The sequence below is a fragment of the Eubalaena glacialis genome, chromosome 11, assembly GCF_028564815.1.
Source record: "Eubalaena glacialis isolate mEubGla1 chromosome 11, mEubGla1.1.hap2.+ XY, whole genome shotgun sequence".
NCBI lineage: Eukaryota > Metazoa > Chordata > Mammalia > Artiodactyla > Balaenidae > Eubalaena > Eubalaena glacialis.
Genome location: NC_083726.1, coordinates 101650088 through 101676345, shown reverse-complemented (window position 1 = coordinate 101676345; position 26258 = coordinate 101650088). Strand labels below are relative to the sequence as shown.

The window sequence follows — 26258 nt, the reverse complement described above, 5'->3', positions numbered from 1 at the left end:
AAGGAAATAGCATATGCAATACATAGAAGAGTCATTGTGGACAAAAAAGAAGGCTTCCATACAGTTTCAGAATGGGTTGAAAGGCTGGAAGAAGTGAGAGATGAGGCTAGAGGAGTAGGACAAAGCCAGACTAAGAAAACGATCAGGAGACACAAATAGATATTAAGTAGGCATGATAAGATTAGCACTGCAGCAAAATCTCTCTGGTTGACTTGTGGAAGATGGATCAGGACAACTGAGACAAGGCTACCTGAAAACCCCTTAGGAAGCCAAAGGAATGGAGGTGATGACAGGTAACAGATTCCTAAAAAAAAGACAGTAACAAATGACATCAGATCAAGGGGATGGACAAGGAAGACATTTAAAGTGAGATCTACAGAACTTAGAAATGGATCAGACATGGGAAGTGAAGGAGATGTGGAAGACCAGAATAGCTCCCACTTTTCTTGCCTGAGTTAATTGAGTCAAGGAATTTGACTCAATTCCCTGAGATTTAAATAAAATAGAAGTAGATTTGACGAGGAAGGGATGTTCAGGCTTTAATATTTTAAGTTTGACAGAATATTGGTAAGGATGCTAAGTAGGCTATTAAAAATAAGCCTTTATAGTCCAAAAATGAGGTCAGATTTGGGCATTGTTTGTGGTTGAAACAGTGAATGTGTATAAAAGAATACAAGGAGAATGTTTAGTTTGAGATGAGGATTAAGAAATTCTTTCTCACTCACAAATGAAAGTGAGAAAGAATCGTTTGCATATAGATTAAAAAAGAAAGAAGAAATCCACAGAAGCGCATCAATGAGATTTGTGTGGATTAGGAAGGGATCTGAAGAAGTGGCTGAAACACCCCATCTTCTCACTAGAACAACAATTAGAACAACTAGACTAGTTCCTCTAAGTAGAACTATGCAATTTTTTTCATTCATGCAAAAAGGCAATGGAAAGACATTTTTCAGATTCGGAAGGATGTTGAAATACCACCCACCTACATTACCTGAAAAGATTAACAGAAATTTAAAAGGCATTAAAGAAAATCAATAGAACTAAAAATATTAATGCATACTATCTAGCTTATATCATAACCAATAAAGGTAAAAGAAAAAGAAATTAATCTTACCCTTATCATAAGTATGATTGGATTTCTGTCCATTAGTGCTTTATTTGGATTGAACTTTGTTTTACTATCTCTTAGGAAGTGTGGTTTCAAAATATATCCAGAACCACCATTATCCAAAAATTTCCCATTTTGAAGATCCATAGGCAGACCAGGGGTCTGGAAATTTAAGGCCACTGTGAGGGAAAAAGACTATTTTGACATGGTCAGGAAATAGAGGGTATATCTAAAGAAACGCAATTAAACAGTTTACTGAAACCTAATCATGAATTATATATCTTCGAACATTTTAAGAGTAAGCATTAGTCAAATAAATCATGATTTTTAAACCTTTCCTTTTGCCATGTCTTTGTTAACATATGAAGGTGAGTTTCAAAATTTAATCTGCAAATTATTTTACAGCTTTGAGTTAAAAAATCAAAATGGCATACAGCATAGATTATAGAATAGCAATGTACATGTCAGAAAACATTCAGGAAATATGAGAGTAAAGAAAATCAGTACATTAAATGCTGGAAGGGAAGACACCAACTGTATCATAAACTTTCGGGTCTAAAGAGGTACTGTAATCACTTGAGGAGAAAGCGAGGAACAGGCAGAGCAATAATTGTTGTTAAAATACAGAAACAACTCCATATAGGCTGGTAAATAGCCACTATATGCAGTACCACCATCTACACCCCACTGCCCTCCCTACCATCCTGACCCCGCTCCCTCCCTCTCTGAAAACCTATGGGCCTTGTCACAATTCAGCAGCAGAAGGGTTAACACCTGGCACTTTCTGACTGGTTCGTCCCACTGGTACACCAGTTGATCAATTTGGAATAAGGAGAGTCAGTCAAGGACAAATAACAAAGCTATGCAGATTTACTTTTCAACACTATGAATGCAGAAGTGATTAAAGTACAAAAAGCAGAGGTCACTTGATTTGAAGAGGCCTTTAGCAAATCTTTCAGGCAAAGGACTTGACCTTCACTGTCCTCTTACATCTCTTTTTGGTTTCTTTTTCCCATTCCTACAATTCCCATGCAAACTCTTCATGAATTTAACCTCCATGCTTCTACCCTCACCTAGATTTACCCTTTTCAACCTATTTAGGAATAACTTCAACCCTTGAAGCCAATGATTCATCATTGCTTGACTCCAAAACACCCAGGGTCGAAAATTCTTCAAAGGAAGCTCTTTTCATGAATCTTTTAATTCACAAAATGAATTTATTTTATCTTATTTTTGCAAAAAACTCAATATCCTATGTAACATACCCATTTGACAACCTACATTCCAAAATTCTTGAGGATTAAAATTAGAAGAGTCCGTTCTTGTTGCTTTGGGATATATTCTGGTAATGAACTTCGTGGTGTGAAGAATAAATTCATTGGCTAAAAAAAGAAATGTATTAAAACATTGCAAAGATTTCAAATAAACTACTATGTCTATATATTTATTTAATTCTACTACAGTTTCAATAATGTTGATGTCTATTGTCCTGGCAGAAATATTTGCAATTCATGGAAATCAAAATAAATTCATGCCTTTGTTTGGCAGTGTAATTCACTGTTATTGAAAAGTTAATAATTATTTTTTATTAAACAATTTTATGTAATTATTCACTCGAAGAAAGAAACAATTGGATACTATATTTCTTTTTGTTCACATCCAAATTAATTTCACTTTGACATAGAGTATATAAAATTCCAAAATAAAGTGCATCCATTTTTGGAAACAAAAGTATCTTTACCCATTTTGGTTTTTTTCACTTTGGTTTTCACATTAGGACAGAATCGCACAGAAGTCATATAAAACTATGTGATGTCATCCAAGTTAATCAAGTTGAATATTTAACAGATCCTCAGGGCTGAAAGGGACCTTAAAGTTACTCAACTCAGCTTCCAGCTGACCTTCTAACCACCATAGTATCTTTCCCCAAAATTCATTCAATTTCTGTTTGCATCCCTCCATTGAAAGTGAACTTGCAGGACTTCCCTGGTGGCACAGTGGTTAAGAACCCGCCTGCCAATGCAGGGGACACTGGTTCGTGACCTGGTCCAGGAAGATCACACATGCCGTGGAGCAACTAAGCCCGTGTGCCACAACTACTGAGCCCGCATGCCACAACTACTGAAGCCCTCACTCCTAGAGCCCATGCTCCTCAGCAAGAGAAGCCACCGCAATGAGAAGCCCGCACACCACAAAGAAGAGTAGCCCCTGCTCACCGCAACTAGAGAAAGCTAGCGTGCAGCAACAAAGTCCCAACGCAGCCAAAAATAAATAAATAAATAGTTATTAAAAAATAAAATAGAGGGAGTCTGGGCAAGATGGCGGACGAGTAAGACGCGGAGATCACCTTCCTTCCCACAGATACAGTAGAAACACATCTACACGTGGAACTGCTCCTACAGAACACCCACTGAACGCTGGCAGAAGACGTCAGACCTCCCAAAAGGCAAGAAAATCCCCACGTACTTGGGTAGGGCAAAAGAAAAAAGAAATAACACAGACAAAAGAATAGGGACGGGACCTGCAACAGTGGGAGGGAGCTGTGAAGGAGGAAAGGTTTCCACACACTAGGAAGCCCCTTCGCGGGCAGAGACTGCGGGTGGTGGAGGGGGGAAGCTTCGGAGCCACGGAGGAGAGCGCAGCCACAGAGGTGCGGAGGGCAGAGCGGAGAGATTCCCGCACAGAGGATCGGTGCCGACCAGCACTCACCAGCCCGAGAGGCTTGTCTGCTCGGCCGCCGGGGCGGGCCGGGGCTGGGAGCTGAGGCTCGGGTTTCGGAGGTTGGATCCCAGGGAGAGGACTGGGGTTGGTGGCGTGGACACAGCCTGAAGGGGCTAGTGCGCCACAGCTAGCTGGGAGGGAGTCCGGGAAAAGGTCTGGAGCTGCCAAACAGGCAAGAGACTTTTTCTTGCCTCTTTGTTTCCTGGTGCGCGAGGAGAGAGGATTAAGAGCGCCACTTAAAGGAGCTCCAGAGACGGGCGCGAGCCGCGGTTATCAGCGCGGACCCCAGAGACGGGCATGAGACGCTAAGGCTGCTGCTGCCGCCACCAAGAAGCCTGTGTGCGAGCACAGGTCACTATCCACACCTCCCCTCCCGGGAGCCTGTGCAGCCCGGCACTGCCAGGGTCCCGTGATCCAGGGACAACTTTCCTGGGAGAACACACGGCGCGCCTCAGGCTGCTGCAACGTCACGCCGGCCTCTGCCGCCGCAGGCTCGCCCCGCCTCCTCCGTACCGCTCCCTCCCCCCGGCCTGACTGAGCCAGAGCCCCCGAAGCAGCTGCTCCTTTAACCCCGTCCTGTCTGAGCGAAGAACGGACGCCCTCAGGCGCCCTACATGCAGAGGCGGGTCCAAATCCAAAGCTGAACCCCAGGAGCTGTGCGAACAAAGAAGAGAAAGGAAAATCTCTCCCAGCAGCCTCAGGAGCAGCGGATTAAATCTCCACAGTCAACTTGATGTACCTGCATCTGTGGAATACCTGAATAGACAACGAATCATCCCAAATTCAGGAGGTGGACTTTGGGAGCAGGATATATTAATTTTTCCCCTTTTCCTTTTTTTGTGAGTGTATATGTGTGTGCTTCTGGGTGAGATTTTGTCTGTATAGCTTTGCTCTCACCATTAGTCCTAGGGTTAGGTCCGTCCGTTTTTTTTTTTTTTACTTAAAAAAATTTTTTTCCCTAATAAATGTTTTCTTAATAATTTTTTCCTTATTTTCTATTTTTAAAAAATTTAAAAAATTTTTTTAATAAGCTTTTTAACATTTTTTATTTTAAAAAATTAAAAATTTTTTTTCTTAATAAATTTTTTTCTTAATAATTTTTTTCTTATTTTCTATTATAAAAAATTAATAAATCTATTTTTTAAAATTAAAAAATATTTTTTTCTTAATAAATTTATTTTTAATAATTTTTTCTTATTTTTTATTATAATAGCTTTATTTTATTTTGTTTTATCCTCTTTCTTTCTTTCTTTCTATTTTTTCTCCCTTTTATTCTGAGCCGTGTGGATGAAAGGCTCTTGGTGCTCCAGCCAGGAATCAGGGCTGTGCCTCTGAGGTGGGAGAGCCAACTTCAGGACACTGGTCTACAAGAGACCTCCCAGCTCCACGCAATACCAAACGGCGAAAATCTCTCAGAGATCTCCTTCTCAACATCAAGACCCAGCTTCACTCAACGACCAGCAAGCTCCAGTGCTGGACACCCTATGCCAAACAACTAGCAAGACAGGAACACAGCCCCATCCATTAGCAGACAGGCTGCCTAAAATCATAATAAGGCCACAGACACCCCAAAACACACCACCAGACGTGGACGTGCCCACCAGAAAGAAAAGATCCAACCTCATCCACCAGAACACAGGCAATAGTCCCCTCCACTGGGAAGCCTACACAACCCACTGAACCAACCTTAGCCACTGGGGACAGATACCAAAAACAACGGGAACTACGAACCTGCATCCTGTGAAAAGGAGACCCCAAACACAGTAAGATAAGCAAAATGAGAAGACAAAAAAACACACAGCAGGTGAAGGAGCAGGGTCAAAACACACCAGACCTAACAAATGAAGAGGAAATAGGCAGTCTACCTGAAAAAGAATTCAGAATAATGATAGTAAAGATGATCCAAAATCTTGCAAATAGAATAGACAAAATGCAAGAAACATTTAACAAGAACATAGAAGAACTAAAGAGGAACCAAGCAATGATGAAAAACACAATAAATGAAATTAAAAATACTCTAGACGGGATCAATAGCAGAATAACTGAGGCAGAAGAACGGATAAGTGACCTGGAAGATAAAATAGTGGAAATAACTACTGCGGAGCAGAATAAAGAAAAAAGAATGAAAAGAACTGAGGACAGTCTCAGAGACCTCTGGGACAACATTTAACGCACCAACATTCGAATCATAGGGGTCCCAGAAGAAGAAGAGAAAAAGAAAGGGACTGAGAAAATATTTGAAGAGATTATAGTTGAAAACTTCCCTAATATGGGAAAGGAAATAGTTAATCAAGTCCTGGAAGCACAGAGAGTCCCATACAGGATAAATCCAAGGAGAAACACGCCAAGACACATATTAATCAAACTGTCAAAAATTAAATATAAAGAAAACATATTAAAAGCAGCAAGGGAAAAACAACAAATAACACACAAGGGCATCCCCATAAGGTTAACAGCTGATCTTTCAGCAGAAACTCTGCAAGCCAGAAGGGAGTGGCAGGATATACTTAAAGTGATGAAGGAGAAAAACCTACAACCAAGGTTACTCTACCCAGCAAGGATCTCATTCAGATTTGATGGAGAAATTAAAACCTTTACAGACAAGCAAAGGCTGAGAGAGTTCAGCACCACCAAACCAGCTTTACAACAAATGCTAAAGGAACTTCTCTAGGCAAGAAACACAAGAGAAGGAAAACACCTACAATAACAAACCCAAAACATTTAAGAAAATGGGAATAGGAAAATACATATCAATAATTACCTTAAATGTAAATGGATTAAATGCTCCCACCAAAAGACACAGACTGGCTGAATGGATAAAAAAACGAGACCCATATATATGCTGTCTACAAGAGACCCACTTCAGACCTAGAGACACATACAGACTGAAAGTGAGGGGATGGAAAAAGATATTCCATGCAAATGGAAATCAAAAGAAAGCTGGAGTAGCAATTCTCATATCAGACAAAATAGACTTTAAAATAAAGACTATTACAAGAGACAAATAAGGACACTATATAATGATCAAGGGATCGATCCAAGAGGAAGGTATAACAATTGTAAATATTTATGCACCCAACATAGGAGCACCTCAATACATAAGGCAAATACTAACAGCCATAAAAGGGGAAATCGACAGTAACACAATCATAGTAGGGGACTTTAACACCCCACTTTCACCAATGGACAGATCATCCAAAATGAAAATAAATAAGGAAACACAAGCTTTAAATGATACATTAAACAAGATGGACTTAATTGATATTTATAGGACATTCCACCCAAAAACAACAGAATACACATTTTTCTCAAGTGCTCATGGAACATTCTCCAGGATAGATCATATCTTGGGTCACAAATCAAGCCTTGGTAAATTAAAAATATTGAAATCATATCAAGTATTTTTTCCGACCACAACGCTATGAGACTAGATATCAATTACAGGAAAAGATCTGTAAAAAATACAAACACATGGAGGCTACACAATACACTACTTAATAACGAAGTGATCACTGAAGAAATCAAAGGGGAAATCAAAAAATACCTAGAAACAAATGACAATGGAGACACGACGACCCAAAACCTATGGGATGCAGCAAAAGCAGTTCTAAGAGGGAAGTTTATAGCAATACAAGCCTACATCAAGAAACAGGAAACATCTCGAATAAATAACCTAACCTTGCACCTAAAGCAATTAGAGAAAGAAGAACAAAAAAACCCCAAAGCTAGCAGAAGGAAAGAAATCATAAAGATCAGATCAGAAATAAATGAAAAAGAAATGAAGGAAACAATAGCAAAAATCAATGAAACTAAAAGCTGGTTCTTTGAGAAGATAAACAAAATTGATAAACCATTAGCCAGACTCATCAAGAGGAAAAGGGAGAAGACTCAAATCAATAGAATTAGAAATGAAAAAGGAGAAGTAACCACTGACACTGCAGAAATACAAACAATCATGAGAGATTACTACAAGCAACTCTATGCCAATAAAATGGACAACCTGGAAGAAATGGACAGATTCTTAGAAATGCACAACCTGCCCAGACTGAACAAGGAAGAAATAGAAAATATGAACAGACCAATCACAAGCACTGAAATTGAAACTGTGATTAAAAATCTTCCAACAAACAAAAGCCCAGGACCAGATGGCTTCACAGGCGAATTCTATCAAACATTTAGAGAAGAGCTAACACCTATCCTTCTCAAACTCTTCCAAAATATTGTAGAGGGAGGAACACTCCCCAACTCATTCTACGAGGCCACCATCACCTTGATACCAAAACCAGACAAAGATGTCACAAAGAAAGAAAACTACAGGCCAATATCACTGATGAACATAGATGCAAAAATCCTCAACAAAATACTAGCAAACAGAATCCAACAGCACATTAAAAGGATTATACACCATGATCAAGTGGGGTTTATTCCAGGAATGCAAGGATTCTTCAATATACACAAATCAATCAACGTGATACATCATATTAACAAATTGAAGGAGAAAAACCATATGATCATCTCAATAGATGCAGAGAAAGCTTTTGACAAAATTCAACACCAATTTATGATAAAAGCCCTGCAGAAAGTAGGCACAGAGGGAACTTTCCTCAACATAATAAAGGCCATATATGACAAACCCACAGCCAACATTGTCCTCAATGGTGAAAAACTGAAACCATTTCCACTAAGATCAGGAACAAGACAAGGTTGCCCACTCTCACCACTATTATTCAACATAGTTTTGGAAGTGTTAGCCACAGCAATCAGAGAAGAAAAAGAAATAAAAGGAATCCAAATCGGAAAAGAAGAAGTAAAGCTGTCACTGTTTGCAGATGACATGATACTATACATAGAGAATCCTAAAGATGCTACCAGAAAACTACTAGAGCTAATCAATGAATTTTGTAAAGTAGCAGGATACAAAATTAATGCACAGAAATCTCTTGCATTCCTATATACTAATGATGAAAAATCTGAAAGTGAAATTAAGAAAACACTCCCGTTTACCATTGCAACAAAAAGAATAAAATATCTAGGAATAAACCTACCTAAGGAGACAAAAGACCTGTATGCAGAAAATTATAGGACACTGATGAAAGAAATTAAAGATGATACAAATAGATGGAGAGATATACCATGTTCTTGGATTGGAAGAATCAACATTGTGAAAATGACTATACTACCCAAAGCAATCTACAGATTCAATGCAATCCCTATCAAACTACCACTGGCATTTTTCACAGAACTAGAACAAAAAATTTCACAATTTGTATGGAAACACAAAAGACCCCGAATAGCCAAAGCAATCTTGAGAACGAAAAATGGAGCTGGAGGTATCAGGCTCCCTGACTTCAGACTATATTACAAAGCTACAGTAATCAAGACAGTTTGGTACTGGCACAAAAACAGAAATATAGATCAATGGAACAGGATAGAAAGCCCAGAGATAAACCCACGCACATATGGTCACCTTATCTTTGATAAAGGAGGCAAGCATATACAGTGGAGAAAAGACAGCCTCTTCAATAAGTGGTGCTGGGAAAATTGGACAGGTACATGTAAAAGTATGAAATTAGAACACTCCCTGACACCATACACAAAAATAAACTCAAAATGGATTAAAGACCTAAGTGTAAGGCCAGACACTATCAAACTCTTAGAGGAAAACATAGGCAGAACACTCTATGGCATAAATCACAGCAAGATCCTTTTTGACCCACCTCCTAGAGAAATGGAAATAAAAACACAAATAAACAAATGGGGCCTAATGAAACTTAAAAGCTTTTGCACAGCAAAGGAAACCATAAACAAGACCAAAAGACAACCCTCAGAATGGGAGAAAATATTTGCAAATGAAGCAACTGACAAAGGATTAATCTCCAAGATTTACAAGTAGCTCATGCAGCTCAATAACAAAAAAACAAACAACCCAATCCAAAAATGGGCAGAAGACCTAAAGAGACATTTCTCCAAAGAAGATATACAGATTGCCAACACACACATGAAGGAATGCTCAACATCATTAATCATTAGAGAAATGCAAATCAAAACTACAATGAGGTATCATCTCACACCGGTCAGAATGGCCATCATCAAAAAATCTAGAAACAATAAATGCTGGAGAGGGTGTGGAGGAAAGGGAACACTCTTGCACTGTTGGTGGGAATGTAAATTGATACAGCCACTATGGAGAACAGTATGGAGGTTCCTTAAAAAAGTAAAAATAGAACTACCATACGACCCAGCAATCCCACTACTGGGCATATACCCTGAGAAAACCATAATTCAAAAAGAGTCATGTACCAAAATGTTCATTGCAGCTCTATTTACAATAGCCAGGACATGGAAGCAACCTAAGTGTCCATCAACAGATGAATGGATAAAGAAGATGTGGCACATATATACGATGGAATATTACTCAGCCATAAAAAGAAATGAAATGGAGGTATTTGTAATGAGGTGGATGGAGTTAGAGTCTGTCATACAGAGTGAAGTAGGTCAGAAAGAGAAAAACAAATACAGTATGCTAACACACATATATATGGAATCTAAGGAAAAAAAAAAAGGTCATGAAGTACCTAGGGGTAAGACGGGAATAAAGACACAGATCTACTAGAGAATGGACTTGAGGATATGGGGAGGGGGAGGGGTGAGATGTGACAGGGTGAGAGAGTGTCATGGACATATATACACTACCAAATGTAAAATAGATAGCTAGTAGGAAGCAGCCGCATAGCACAGGGAGATCAGCTAGGTGCTTTGTGACCACCTAGAGGGGTGGGATGGGGAGGGTGGGAGGAAGGGGGATGCAAGGGGGAGGAGATGTGGGAACATATGTATATGTATGACTGATTCACTTTGTTATAAAGCAGAAACTAACACACAATTGTAAAGCAATTATACTTCAATAAAGATGTTTAAAAAATAAATAAATAAAATAAAATAAAATAAAATAAAATAAAAAATAAAAGGCATTTGTTCTTCAAAAAAAAAAAAGAAAGAGAACTTGCTACCTCCCAATACTTCTGATTATTTCAAATGTTTTCCTTACAAGGAAAGTAAGACAATGTCTATACTTGAAGCACACACACACACACACACACACACACACCCACACACAGAGTCTGTTTCAGTTTCTATACATATTCTTTATGTTTCTACTTATATATTTTTACACATTTCTAGTAATTCTATTTAAATCACTTAAGATTCAAAACTAATTTACACCGTTTACCATTGGACACCCCTCAAATTTTTGAACATAGATTTTATGTTTCTCCAAGGTTTTTATTCTTTCACTAAGCAGATCCTGTTCCCACAACTATTTCTGCTAATATGGTGACCAGTCATGGAAGAAATGGTTATTGCCTATGTCCACTCTATTTGCTATTCAGGCTAGAACAGAATCATTGCCACCCTCATCCTAAAAACTGTTCTTTAGGAAGCATTGTCAGGTAAAAAATTACAGTTACTGAAGTTAATAGTAATTACAGTTAATTTAATTAACACTCAATTTTAGAAGTTATCCTCTCCTTGAGGAAAAGTTCACTTTGAAGCTACTCATGTACAAATGCACTTTGTGTGCCCACGTGTCATGATCCCTTATCCAGTCCTAAACTAGATGTCTATCTGTTGATAAAATACATACTCTTCTGGGTCTTAATTTTTTTCATCTACAAAGCGATAAACATGAATGATCACTATGCATCCTTAACATGATTTTGTTACTTCTGAGATTTAGAAATTAAACATGCTATGTTTTCACATAGCATGAGAAATGTGAAAATTAAATAAGAAAAAATAAGAAAACAACATATAATCTCACCACTCAATTAATAACCCTGTTAAACTCTTGGTATATATATATTTCCATTCTTTTGTCATATGTATATACTTATTTTTAATTGAATCTTATTGTTTATTCCCTTTTATAAACTTCCACTTTTTAACTTACTAAGATAACATGAAAATCATTCCATTTCAATAATATTCACCTACGACATTATTTTTAAATGACTGAAAAGCATTCACACATATGAAAATTTCTGTTTCTGATTTTTCCCTATTATAAACTTAATGATGTTTATTATGTTTTTAATAATGATAGACATCCTTGCAGAACATCTTTGCCCAATCATTAATTATTTACTATTAACTTTTGGCACAAGAAAAATGTTCTATACTCTTTCCAAAGAAAGGCTGATGCTATATTTTATGACTCTTCTCTGAACTACCCAGTCCCTTTTCAGATTTTGAGCAAGTGTTTAATATGATGAGAGTGAGAGAATTATAACGACTTTAGCTGTGCCCAGACGTCCTGTCTCCATGAACAACAACAAAAACCATCCAATAGTTTGAAACGATGGAGGCTAGTAAAGTAGGTCATTCAAATTCAAACTCTGTTGACAATAGTTCACAGTAAAAAATATGCTTTATATCACAACCCAACACCACACACACACACACACAAAATTGTTTCATAAAACAATACTTATTCTTCCTGCCTACAATACATCTTCTCCATTCTATTATTTTGTTCTATTCCATTCCATTTTATTATATTCCATTCCATTCTACTCTATTCTATTCTTTTAACTGTCATTTAGATATACTGAATTGATTTTTGGTCACAAGCCTCAGTTTAAAAAAAAGAAAAGCCCTATAATATAGGATCTTTCTAATAGGCAGTTTGAGGAGATAAGCTAAAGCATGCCTCAAAACCCTAGGGTACTGATGGCGAACCCAATGAGGTTAACCAACAAATATACCAGAATCTGTATTTCCTAATAGCCAACAGCTTTTCTCAAGTCAGTTGCAGGTGCTGATTTCTCTGCCATGGTGCTTCTACATAAGATGGTAGATTGCAATTTTTAAAAAGGATATGGAGAGTCACCTGATTCTGATTACTAAGTTAATTGACTGCTGAGGCACAGGGTAGGCTGCCCCTAAAATGTGCTTCAGTGACATATTGATTATTTTGAATTAAAGTGACTTAAGAAATGGCCAATGCAAGAGGGACACTCTATCCCTCCTTTCTGTCTCCTTCAAAGCAGGAAATAAATGTCTCACATGAAAGATGCACTCCCTGCGTCTGAACGTAGGACACCCTTCCCACCAAAGACAGGGAACTCAGGGCTGAGAAGACTGTGAAAACAAACTTTGTGACTTCTTTAATTTACTACCCCAAGCCCAAATTCTGTTTGACTTCTTCACTAATTGGTCACCCAAAACCTAAGTTTCTTTGTCCTGTCAATTCCTCACAAATTTATTGTTTCTTTGTCTAAAAAGTATAAAACCTGCCTACTTTGGTCACTTCTTAGGTCCCATTTCTATGAATTAAATTTTTTTCTTTTCTCCTGTCAATATGACTTGCGTCAGTTTTATTAGTAGTCCAGCCACAAGAACTCAAGAAGGATAGAGGGAAAAAATTTCCCCTCCCAACAGACCATCCCTTTTTAAGTTGATGATATTCCCTGCCATATAAGTCTGAGAAGAAGGTAGCGTCTTCTTCCCATTCTCTTTCCCTGTTGTGTCTCGGGCTCTACCAAGCAGAATAAACCCACCTCAGATGTAGAGTCAGGAGACAGTGAAAAGAATATGCAGAGACACATGGTCCCTCTGCAGGTACACAGCCATCTGGCAGTCTGGCCTGGGTACCATTTTTTCCCTCTTCTTCACCTGAGAGATACAGCCTCCCAGTCTATTTAACTCTACCTCTTAGATGCCCACCGAGTCCACAAAGTTCACCCTGGCTCCAATCTCCCTGCCATAAGCCTTTATCATCTCCTCCCTGCAGGCAGTGTCACCCTTATGCTGCTAACAGAGGCATCTTTCAGAAACACACAGGGGATCATGTGACTCCTGAGATTTCAATCTTTTCCTACTCACTTTGGATTGTAGGACAAAGTTCAAGTTCCTTGTAATTTGGCTTTGCCTACCTCTGTAGCCTTGTCACTCGCTGCTCTCCCATGTAAACTGTTCACCACAGCCCCTCCCAACAAAGTGTCCATACTGGACATTCTCAATCAAAATTTCATGACTTAAGTAATGGTTGAGTTCTGTGAAATAAAACTTAATGTGACCTGAGGCATATAACCCTTTTTAAAATATGTTAAATATGTTGAAATTGTACTAGAATATAGTTTTTGTAAACATCATTGACCGATTTTGACACCTTAAAAGTGAATATAACTTGTTTAAACACTTCATCTATTTGAATCATAAGAATTTACCTCTCAGCTTTGAAAGTTTTCGGGCTTGTGACTCCCCAATAGAGTTACTTTCATTAAATTGTTGATAGAGTCTTGAATGGTGAAAACTTCTGAACTTCTCCGCTTTAGTATAAATAACAAGATCAGATAGGGCCATAGCTATTTTTAACTTTGCGGTGAAAAAAAAAAGGCAATAATTTCACATTTTTGCACTAATCATTTGAAAAATTTTTTTTTCAATAAAGAAAATATGCTTTCAAATCAATGATCTTAGTCTTTTCATAAGATTATATCCTCAAAAACTATTTGGATTGGGTCAATGTGAATATGTTCTATTATGATAACATTAAATGTTAATTATGAGACAACCTAAACCTAAAATCCCAATTAATGTAATAAGTATTGAGGATGGCAATTATTTCTATTTTCTTTTTCCCAAAGGTCTTAGTTTAGTTTCATGAATTCTACAAATTCAAGAATTTTAGTCATAAGTAAGTATATTTCCAATGTGATCTAACATTTTGGAATAACTTCTGTTGTATAGTACTGTATTGCTTTTCTATAGCCCAGTATCTATACCCTCTGCACTTCTGTTAGCCCCTTCCAAAGTGTTCTTTTTTTTTTTTTTTTTTTTTTGGAAAACACTTTTTGCACATGCTCAATCCATGTGCTTAAGTGTCGGTAACGTGCACTGGGCCTGGCTAACCAGAGCTCTGCATTCCCCACAGTAAGTGGCTCAGGGATGCGCGCAGCTTGGATCATAGCCAATGTACTAAAAGAATCTGCTTGGTCAGCTGAGAGATAGCTAGGCCTTCCACTGGATTTGAATCTGAAAGCATGTAAAACTGAAGCTTTGCAAAGGCTTGCACCAATATAGGAAAAGTAGGGCCAAAGTTGCAGAAAGAAATTTCTGTGGACTTTGCTTGATACACTTCAACCAAGTCATTCCTGAAATTAGAATCCCTTTCCCTAAACTTTTCATTTCTGTGGACCAATTGAATTAATTCACATTTTACTTCAACCAGCTGAATTAGTTTTGTATCCCTTGCAACCGTGTATACCTTCCTTTGTCATGCTAACTTGTATACTTAAAATACTATATAATATAAACAGTGCTTTTCTTGTCTCTGACAGTATGATCTCCTTCAGAGCAGTTACACTATCTTTTGTACACTGCACAGTGTCTAATACATAAGAAGGCATAATATTTGTTGGCTGTAGAGAAAAAAATAATTACAAACAGCTAATACAGGAAGAGATGACTTCTAAAACTTCTTGCCCACTGCTAGTTTTTTCCAAACAAATTTTATATAATAGACTGAAGTTATTATAAGTAAGAAAAAGATGTTTTCCTCCATAATGTTTTAAAACTACTCAACAAAAAATAAGACAACTTTTCAATCACTTGTAAGGCTTTCGCAAAGCCTCATCTCACCTTCTTTTTCTTGAAGAGTGGAATTCCGACTGCCCTTTTTGACTCTGCCTCCTTTTCCAAATTGTCTTGAAAAGCATCCGATGGTTCTGGTCCTTTGGCCTCATTTTCCTCCTCCTCTTGCTCTGCCTCCTCTTCTTCTTCACATTCCTCTACCTGACCATGCTTATCAGAACCTCTCCTTTCACGGGTTTCCCTTAAAGTTCCTATTTTCTTGTTTCTGACTAATATTTTGAATTTTAATGCCTACAGAAACAATTTGAAAGAAAGATACAATTACACATGCACAGGTAAATTTGCACTTGTCATTGTCATCGAAAAGTCTTTCATCATATTTTCAATTTGCCCACAGTAGTAAGATATGTAAAAGCTCCATCTTTTTTCCATATTCCTAAAAACCTAATAGAAACCAGTGATATTATTGTATTGACCAAAATTCACCAAAAAATACGCCTGTAATGATTGGGGCTTTCTTTTCTTTTCTATTTCTTCTACATTCAATAAATTATTACTATGCACAAATTTGAAGTACATGAAAATTATATATATATAATTTTATATAAATTATTATTTATATAACTATATATATATAAATATATATTTTTTCAGTGTTACAGAAGTTAGAATGTTACAACTTCTGGTAGTGAATGCTTCAGGTCATCACTCTCTTATCCAACATTAAAAAGTATTATATGAGATCAGGTATATAAAAATGTCTATTATAGTATTTGCAATCTAGTAAAGACTAAATTTAAGCTAAAGATTTATAAATCTTCACATTTCAACTGTATTGCATACGAGCATCATCAACTTAATATTTCCTGCCCATCAAAACTAAGAGCATGGCAAAATTCACCATCTGGGTCACTCATTCTAAATCCAAAGCCTTCTGGTTCTTTTCTTTCACTTACTTATTTCTGCCCTTTCCAAATATTCATTAATTTAACAAACATACTTATTAAGTGCCTGCTACATTGTATATAATGTTGCTGGGATCTGGACTGTGAAGAAAAATTTTTTTCTTTTTTTATTATAATGTTTTTATTTATTTATTTATTTATTTATTTTTGGCTGTGTTGGGTCTTAGTTGTGACACGTGGGATCATTGTTGCAGCATGCGGGACCTTTGGTTGCGGCGGGCGGGCTTCTCTCTAGCTGTGGCGGGTGGACTCCAGAGTGCATGGGCTCTGTAGTTGTGGTGCATGGGCTCCAGAGCACGTGGGCTCTGTAGTTTGTGGCATGCAGGCTCTCTAGCTGAGGCATGCAAGCTCAGTAGTTGTAGCACGTGGGCTTAGTTGCCCCACAGCATGTGGGATCTTAGTTCCCCAACCAGGGATCAAACCCCTGTCCCCTGCACTGGAAGGCAGATGCTTTACCACTGGACCACCAGGGAAGTCCCTAAAGTTCTTTTCTTTGAGGAGCTTTGATTGCCCTTCTCTTTGTCATCCCCAGGTACCCACTCAAATTATTCCATCATCTTGGGTCTTCTCTCTTTTACTATGACCCTCATGTTACTAATACAGAGTTTACCAAAGTGCACTCTGCAACCGCATGTATCAAAAGCATCACCTGGGGTGCTTGTTAAAAAACAGATTTCTGCAATCTACTTTAAAATTAGAGAACCAGAATCTTGAATTGTGGGACAGAATCATGTCTCTTTAACAAGTCTCCAGGCAATTCTTTTGTATACTGAGAGCTAAGTGCAGTATGAGAAAATGACTTTATCTCTAATTTCTCATTTACTCATTGGAAAGCATCTCCTTACTTTAGTGTGGAAGCAAAAGCTTTAATGGAAACTATATATCTGAATACTAAAAAATAGATTTATAAATAATAAGAGGAGGAATTCTATTCCTAGAAAACTGAAATTATTATTATTATTTCCTGAATTAGACCATGACTCTTAGATTCAATCTCTGATGATGTGTTTACAGCACTCTGCACAAGTGGTTTAACCTTTCTTTTCTGTCATAATTGAACACATTTAGCCTGTGAGCATTCTCATCAGGTGAAAGAGTCACAGTTTGTCCATTTGTTCAATTTATTTTTGTCTGTCTTAATTCTATCATGAGTCCTATACTTCTTGTCCTTAGTGTCATAACACTTTCATCTTTAAATTTTCTACTCATCTAAATAAAATAAAGAAAAATGTAAAGGGGGATATTCAAATATTACAAATATATACTATATCTACCAAAATGATGACATGTCAAAATTAAACTATTGGTTGTTAAAAAATACTGTCATTCAAAAAAGAAAAAAATTCATCACCTGATAAAATTTGGGGTGAGGAGAATGGACCAGCAGAGGAAAGTGAAGAGTGGCCAGAGAGGAATGAGGAAAGCCTGAAGAATGTGGTGTTACAGAAGGAAGTGTTTCACGGAAAGGAAGGAGGCATCCATAGCATTGAATGTTGTCAAGGCAACAAGTCAGAGGAAGGCTGAAATAGGTCCGTTAGAATCTACTGGTAAAGGGTACTTCTCTGGTGGTCCAGTGGTAAAGAATCCGCCTTTCAGTGCAGGGGACACAGGTTCAATCCCTGGTTGGGAAACTGAGATCCCATATGACACAGGGCAACTAAGCGCCACAACTACAGGACCCACGTGACCTGGAGCCTGCACTCCACAACTAGAGAAGCCCACGCGCTGCAATGAAAGATCCCACAAGCCTCAACAAAGATCCCACGTGCTGCAACTAAGACCCGATGCAGCCAAAAAAAAAAAAAGATAAAGAAAATAAATATTAAAAAAAAAAAAAGAATTTACTGGCAAGAAAGTGATGAGCACACTGAAATACTTACTTGGTGCACGTGGAAGAGGAAACCTGATTAGGTAGGTTGTGAGGAGACAAGGAAATGAAAATTTGGGTTGAGAAAGGAAATAATAAAATAAAAAGATAGCTGGAGTAGAAATTGCAATCCTGAGGGTAGGGTGTGGGTGCTTTTTTTAAACCAAATACTTAAGTATGCTCAAATGAAGAGGGTAAGACGCCTGTAGAGACAGGGACATTGCAAAGAGCAGATTAAAAAAGGGGGAACCTGCCACCCACATGCTGAGGTATTGGGCATGAAGTCTATTTACAGCCTAGATCTTTGCCTCTTTCGTAGCCTTTGGCCTGTAAAACATACCAAATTCCTGTGGTCGAATGTTAACTGACTTGAAATTTTGGACACATGGGATATGACGCACAATTAAAATGTGAATTTTTAGGTGTATCTCTATATATTCTCTTTATCAAAATGTATTCACCTAAATGCTCACGGGACTATTTCTTAGGAAACACATTGCAAAGATACACCTCTATAAATAATCAAAACTAAGCATTTGTCATTGATCTCTAGCCCAGTTTCATGGGGCAATACAATAGTAGCATGTTTTTTTCTTTTTCTTAACCTGCGCTTCTCAGACAAAGTGTTACCTCTGGTGAAGGTAATTTGTCTGGAAAATCATCAAGCATATCAGAAAGCAAGGCGTCTCCAAAAGTAGACTGCAAACTGTCTGCCATCACTTCTTGTTGGGAAGGGGAGCAGTGATTTTCTAAAGAGAGCACCACTGGGTAGTCAGATGTCTAAAAAATTAACCATTACTACAGTTATTAATCAAAACTCCTCAATAACTTTAATGCAATTTATAGAAGCACTTAATTTTAAAACATTTCTAATGTTCAGTACCTTCGCAAAATAATTACATTTTCTTTAAACTGAAAATAGTTTTGAGTCTGACAAAACAGGGAACATTAAATCTGTATAAAAAGGAAAATTATTACTATTTGCATTAGAAGTATAGGAAAAAAACTGAAGCACCCAACAGTGGGTACTTGTTTAAATAAATTATGGCATATCCTTTTAAAGGAATGATATAACTCTGTCACAAAAGAGGTAGAGCTATACATACTCTACAGAAAGTTATCTATGATCTAGTCTTATGAAGAAAAACAAGTTGCCAAAGAGTAAGATTCTACATTTTTTTTTAAACTACATATATATGTTTAGATATTTTTAGGAAAAACTTTAACCCTGGTAAGTTAAAAAAAAGGTTAATTTTCTACTTTTTCAATTTTAAGTTCTATAATCAAAACTCATTGCTTTATAATTAAAAACAAAGATAAAGATATTTCCAATTTTTAATAATAAAGAGTATCTAGTAAGTAAAAGTGACTCTACAAAGATATTTTCTGCCTTTAGTCACCATTGTAACTTTTAAATTTGTCACAAAATAGTGAACAGCACTCCTTTTGGGATCTTATTCAAAATTATTTTCTTTATTTTGTTTCCACGTATAATTATCAGGACACAAATTTACCAATTTAGAATAACAAGAAAAGGAATTGCAAGGTCTGCTGCATTATTACAGACCTTTGATATATATGTCGTATGTTATATATCACATATAATATTATGCCTTATTAATGTATGAGTATATTAATTTCTTATGGCTGTTGTAACAAATTGCCATAAACTTGGTCACATGAAACAACAGATATTCATCTTTTCACAATTCTGGAGGCCAAGATTTTGAAATCAGTTTCACTGGTTAAAGTGAAATCAGTTTCACTGGCTAAAGTTTCAGCAGCTCTAGGTGAGATCTGTTCTTTGCCTTTTCCAGCTGCTGGTGGTTGCCAACATTCCTTGGCTTGTGGCCACATCACTCCAATCTCTGCCCTTCATCTTCACATTGCCTCCTCTTCTGTGTGTATTAAATCTCCCTCTACCTCCCACTAATAAGGATACATATGATGGCATTTAGGGCCCACCCAGATAATTCAGGATAATCTCTCATCTCAAGATTCTTAACTTCATCACATCTGCAAAGACCCTTTTTCCAAATAAAGTAACATTTACAAGTTCCAGGAATTAGAACCTAATATCTTTGGGGTTCAGCCTAAAAAATGACCTTCTCGTAAATACCCATGTACATATATATTGACTCAGTCTAATATTAAGAGAATAGTGTAAAATTCTTTTCCCAAACATAATAAGTGATTTTGAGACTAGGCAAAGTGAAGGCCTAGCAAATGGATTTCTTGATTAGGCCCTGACTTCACTCACTGGGAAGAACTCATTTTTTTTTGTCTTCTGTGGTTCTTGGCTCCACCCTCTGGGAAGATCCTCTGGCGTTATCCTCCTTGTTCATATCTAAAGCATGTGCTGAGGAGTTGGTTTTCCTTAAAGCCAAGCCACTTTTGCAGCTTACTTCCTGACCAAGGGTTGTTTTAAGGTTCACCTAACAAGTCAGACTTATGTTTGGTTTTGTTTTTAGCAATACAACTTCCTCAAAAACTTCAATTTCGTATGTTTGTTTCTAGTAAGTCACATGTGTCAGTAACTATATCCAAAGTTCTTTCCAAGCCACAGTTATCAAGTTTATTTTATTTCATTGTTCTCTCTTCCCCAAATTAATGGTGACTATATTGAGTAAAAAGTTCAACCTTCGATCTAATCTTTTCTGCAAAACTGTGTCACGTTGTCCAACTGAGAAGTCTCACTGAGTCTGTTGTTCAAAGCCTTTTTTTTATTCCATCGCTTACTCTTTGGAGACTTGGAAGCTGTAGGGGTTTGTCCATCTTTGCAAGGCATTTTAATTTTAAGATTGTCTCTGTTTCCTTTTATTCCCTTAGTTACCCACCCTGAATGAAGTGAGAGAGTTTGCTACTCAAATATTTGGGAAGAGTATTTCAGATGAAGGGAATAGCAAGTGCAAACGCTTTCAGATATGTCTGAAAAAGGCTAAGGAAGCCAGAATGGTCACAAGAACAAGGGAGAGGTCAGAGAGGTAATGGAAAACAGGTCATGTAGGGCCTTGGGAGTCAAGGTATGGACTTTAGCTTTTGAGTGGGATTGAAGGGTTTGAAAAGGGGAATGACATAACTTGACTTACCAAAAAGTCACTCTGGCTGATATATTGAGATGAAACCACAGGGGAGGAGGGAGAGAAGCAGGAATCCTGGATAAGAAGCCTTTGTAATAATCCAAGTGAGAGGTGATGGTAGTTGACCAGTACAGTGACAGTGAGAATGGGGAAAGGGATTAAATTGAGTGTATATTTTGAAAGTAGAGTTAAGAGGATTTGCTGAAGAACTTATTGAGGGGTTAGAGAGAAAAGAAGGGACTATTAACGTTGACAACAATGATTTAGGCCTAACACATAAAAGCTTAACATTAACTGAGATGGGAAAGACCACGGGAAAAGTGGGACTAGGAAAAAGAGGAATATTATCTGGAGCTCAAGTCTAAACATGTTAAGTTAATTATACCTATTAAATACGCAAGTGGAAATGTCAAATCTGGAGTTGTCTACATTGGTGTAAAGTTCAAGGGAGAAGTTTGGATAGAGATATAAATTTAGAAATCATCAGAAATTAGTTGTTTAAGAGAATTAATGCCATATATCAAGGTTTTATACTAAGATAAATTTTTAAATAATTTATATTTATTTTGTGAATATTTAGTATTTTAGACTCTATTTCTAATAAATAATGGAGCAATTGATTTAACTGTGTGATTTTAAGTTATGCTTATGTTTACAGATAATACATTGACTTATTTAGGAGTACTTTAGGTTTTTTGAATTTGTAAGTTTAATTTATTAGATATACATTAAGTACTCAGTAAGATTTTGTCAATTAAATCTCTTCAATTGCACTATGGTTGAAGTACTTAAGAAAGAAATCACATATACTAAGTTTAAAAAAACAATTTAAAATGTCTGAAGGTACTGAATTAGCCAAGCTTGTCAATGGAATCAAGTATTATTCAGAATTCAATGACTGTTAAAACAGGCTCAATTTATAGAGGAGGATTTTTAAGCTGAATTAAGAAGCTCTAGAAAGAATTAAATCTTTGAATCTGTAACTTAATACATTTAACAAGGATTTTGAAATCCAAAGTAAACTTCTAAACATTCTTTTCTGTATAAATAGCTGACATCATAGTAGAAAAAATGCCAAAAGTTGAGATAATACTTTTTTGACATTTGTGTCTTGAAAGTAAAATATTCGAATGTTGGTAAAATATTTACTATTACATAGGCCAGTATTTCTCAAACTTTTTTGGCCATTAACTCATGGTAAGAAATATAATTTATATTATGACACAATACACATGTGTACACACATATACACACACATATAATGTATATTACATAATTAAACAAAAAGTTCCATGAAACTCAAGGGGGGAAAGTATGGGGGGTGGTGGTGGGATGAACTGGGAGATCGGGATTGACATATATACACTAATATGTATAAAATAGATAACTAATAAGAACCTGCTGTATACAAAATTTTTAAATTTTTTTTTAAAAGTTCCATGAAACCACATGTACCTTACTACCTGAGATTAACTTTGATAAATCTACCTTTAATGATATACTACATGGATTTCACTGCCTACTAATTGATCATAACCCACAATTGGAAATACCACTGATCTAAACTAAGGCCAAGCATTATAGGATTTTGAAACAAGTAAATTATCTTATGTTTACATAACTGTAATTTAACAAATATATGCACGTACTATGAATGCGTATTTGTGTATCGCTCGGATAACAGTTTTAAACAGAAGCTTGCTGGTGAATGTATAACCATGGTATACAACAGGTTCATTTTGTGATCCATCCCAGCAGTCAATTTCCAGACAACGGCATCCTTTCACAAGGGCACTAGTAAAATTTAAACAAAATAAATGGTCATTCCTAGATTATGGATTATACCTTTAACAAAATACTACATGAATTTCATTCCCTACTAATAGATCAAAACCCTCTATAGTTTTGTGGGAAAAAAATTTTTCATGGAGGACAACCTAAATAATACTGATTCTTGCTACATCTCTAGATAGGTTTAATTTTATCCTTAGATCAAGCCAACCTTTACCAAGCTGCTTATTTTAACTACATGGTTTGGTCCCCGGCAAAAATGTTTTGAGTGGATTGCACTGTGTCATGCCAACCCTTTTACTCAGAAGCATGCAAAAGAAAGTTGTCTCTCTCCCAGCGGTGGTGTGGAGGGCACTTTTCACTGTCTCACACTGAGTGAAATGAATGAATAATGACGTGGGAACGAATAATGAAAATTTGTCTCTCACTCAGGAAAGAAATTCTCCACTTAAATAAGTTTAAGGGGCTTTTTGTGGATTAAAATATTTAATGTAGTTAATATTAGTTTTCCTTTTTTAAAGAGGAGGAAACTGAGACACAAAAAAGTTATATCTATCATATAATTAACAAATGGGAGAAAGGGAGGAAAGATTAGCACCAGAAACTTAAACATTAATAGGTAAACATTGCATTACACCACCTCTCATAAGTAGAGAAATTTTGAAAGACTTGCATTTTGAGTGTATCTTCCACAAGTGTGTAAGGAAATAGAGGAAGAAATACAATTAAACTTAACTTTAAATTTTCACATGGGTGGAACACTTTCTTGGAATTCAAAAGTAATTTTCTGTATTTCTAAGTCAAACTTTAAATGTGTTTAAAATGTGTAGTTTCTCTCTTTAAAAAATTAATATAATGAGGTATGAATAGAAATTTCTGTAATAAAAGTAGAGCTATGAATGGGGCAATCTTTACAAGATTCTAAATAGATATATTTCTGAGTTTGTGGATTTATGTATTTACCTAGATTTTAAACTGGAGAAGCAATATTAATTTCTAAGTTTGATGTTATCATGGGATTATAAGATATCTTTTCTATGATTTTTCCTAAGTAATATCACCCAATCACATAGCTTTGAATATCACCTATATACCAATGGCTTCCAATCCTATTTTTCCAGTCTGGATACTTCTTCTAAATCCCAGACACATACACTCAACTGCCTATCTGACCTAGCCCTTTGATAACTAATTGATATCTCAAACTGAACACGGCCATCACAGAACTTTTGCTTTTGCCTCACAACCTACAATGGCCTCCTCTCTCAGGCTTCACCATCTCTGTCCATAATGTCATCATATCCTAGGTTATCAGGTCCAAAATCCTGATACTCTCTTTCCCTCTTACCTCTCTTCAAATCACCTCGTAAATCACCTTGTTGGCTCTGCCTCCTTAAAATATTTCAAATTCAGCCCTCTATCTCGGCTGCTGCCTCATGAATTCACCATCTAAATGATCATCATCACCTGACTGCTACAATGTCTTCCCAAAGCATCTTCTACCTCCACTCTTGCACCATCAGTCCTTCCTCCACAGTAAAAAGTAAATCAAATTATGATATTATCCCAAGGAAAGCCCCGCCAATGGCTTCCCAATGCAACTAGAATAAATCCATTCTCCCTACCATGGTCTCTAAGACCCTCATAAATGCATCCTGTCTACCTCCTCAAACTCACCTCCCTTCATTCTCCATTTACTTGTTTCCACCCACACTTGCTGTCTTTCTCTCATGTGAACATGCCAAGCACTGATTATTTCTTCTACTTAGCATGCCCTTCCACTAGACCTGAAACTTCCTCTTTATCATCACTCAGACCACAACTATATCCTCTTGAGAAGCCTTTCCTGACCCTTCAATTAAAGTAACACCCTTCACCCCACAATTACCTTAGTTCATCTTCTCCATATGAATCAGTCCCTGGAAATATCGATTTGTTTATCTGCTTATTAGCTGCCTATTCTCATGAACAAATGAGTGTAGCAACTTTGAAAATCTTGCTCACCACTGTATCTTCAGGTGACTGACTAAACTGAAGCTGAAACTAAACTGGTATTAACAGTATGATACATTGTAGAACGCAAAATTAATGGTGCAGCGTAGACTGCCTTTAATCTATGTAAATCGTCTGACATATAAGTATATATATTATCTATAAATGCCACATTATATAATTTATGTGTTGGTTTTCCTTATAGCACTGAGATATCTGAGAATTAATTTTAACCCTATTATTTTAGAAACCCCGGATGTTCTAATTAGCTAAATAAGATTTTTGAAGTCTTCTTCACATATTTTCCTATACGAAGTATCCAAATTGCTCAGGAAACTTCCGAGGGCCAATAACTGGGGAGAGGAGGTTGGCAGACAGGATTAGAAGGGAAGTGTATGATAATAATATATTGAATAAATTATACAACCACCCAAAGATTGGATATCCAAGATATGCACGAATCAAAATTCCTCTTCCCTATGTGTTTTTATAACAAGCATAGCCTTCTTTTACTGTGAATTATTACCTACTGAGGTAGACACCACCAGGAACTTTCAAACGTTTTTAAAATGTAATGGATTTAAAAATCGAAATACCTTACATATCCCCAAAGGTCACTTGGTCCCACTAATTGGTCAGATATCAAGTACGTATTATGTGAACTTGAAATAAAATAATCACTCAGTGGATGAGTCATATCTTGATAAACACTTTCATACTTATTATTAAATAGTAGACATTCAGATGAATCCATGTATCTTGTAAAACCTTCAAATGACATCTGGTGTGCTTGTTTAACTATGAAAATAAATAAAAAGAGTGCAGAAATATCATTAGTAGTATGTAAATTACATCTCACTTTAAAACTTAGTAGCAGAGTGTGTTTCTAAAATATTCATTTAGAATTAATATTAATACTATTTTTAATGTTTCTTTGGAAACAAATTTTTCTAAGGTTCTTATATTTAGTTCTTTTATATCAACATTCAAGTAGATTATATATTATTTAATCATCTCTGATTTTTAACATTTTAAAAATACATACAAGAAAAGTACATATGTCATAGATCCATTCATTTCCACAAGCTAAACATCTACGTAACTGGCACCAAGGTGAAAGAGCAGAACAGAGCAGCACC

General features: G+C 36.6%; 1 protein-coding gene across 1 annotated transcript in view; it reads right to left on the bottom strand.

Annotated features, from left to right (window-relative positions):
• The window catches only part of PLCZ1 (phospholipase C zeta 1), a 39785-nt gene extending 13885 nt beyond the window's left edge, over positions 1-25900 (bottom strand). Inside the window, exons 1-7 of the mRNA XM_061205361.1 lie at positions 25839-25900; positions 22986-23130; positions 18887-19036; positions 15473-15715; positions 14059-14206; positions 2374-2490; positions 1115-1287 (exon numbers count right to left, since the gene is read on the bottom strand). Coding sequence (XP_061061344.1) covers positions 1115-1287; positions 2374-2490; positions 14059-14206; positions 15473-15715; positions 18887-19036; positions 22986-23130; positions 25839-25900 — 1038 coding nt within the window. The remainder of the gene's footprint in view (positions 1-1114; positions 1288-2373; positions 2491-14058; positions 14207-15472; positions 15716-18886; positions 19037-22985; positions 23131-25838) is intronic.
• Between the last annotated feature and the right edge of the window lie 358 nt (positions 25901-26258).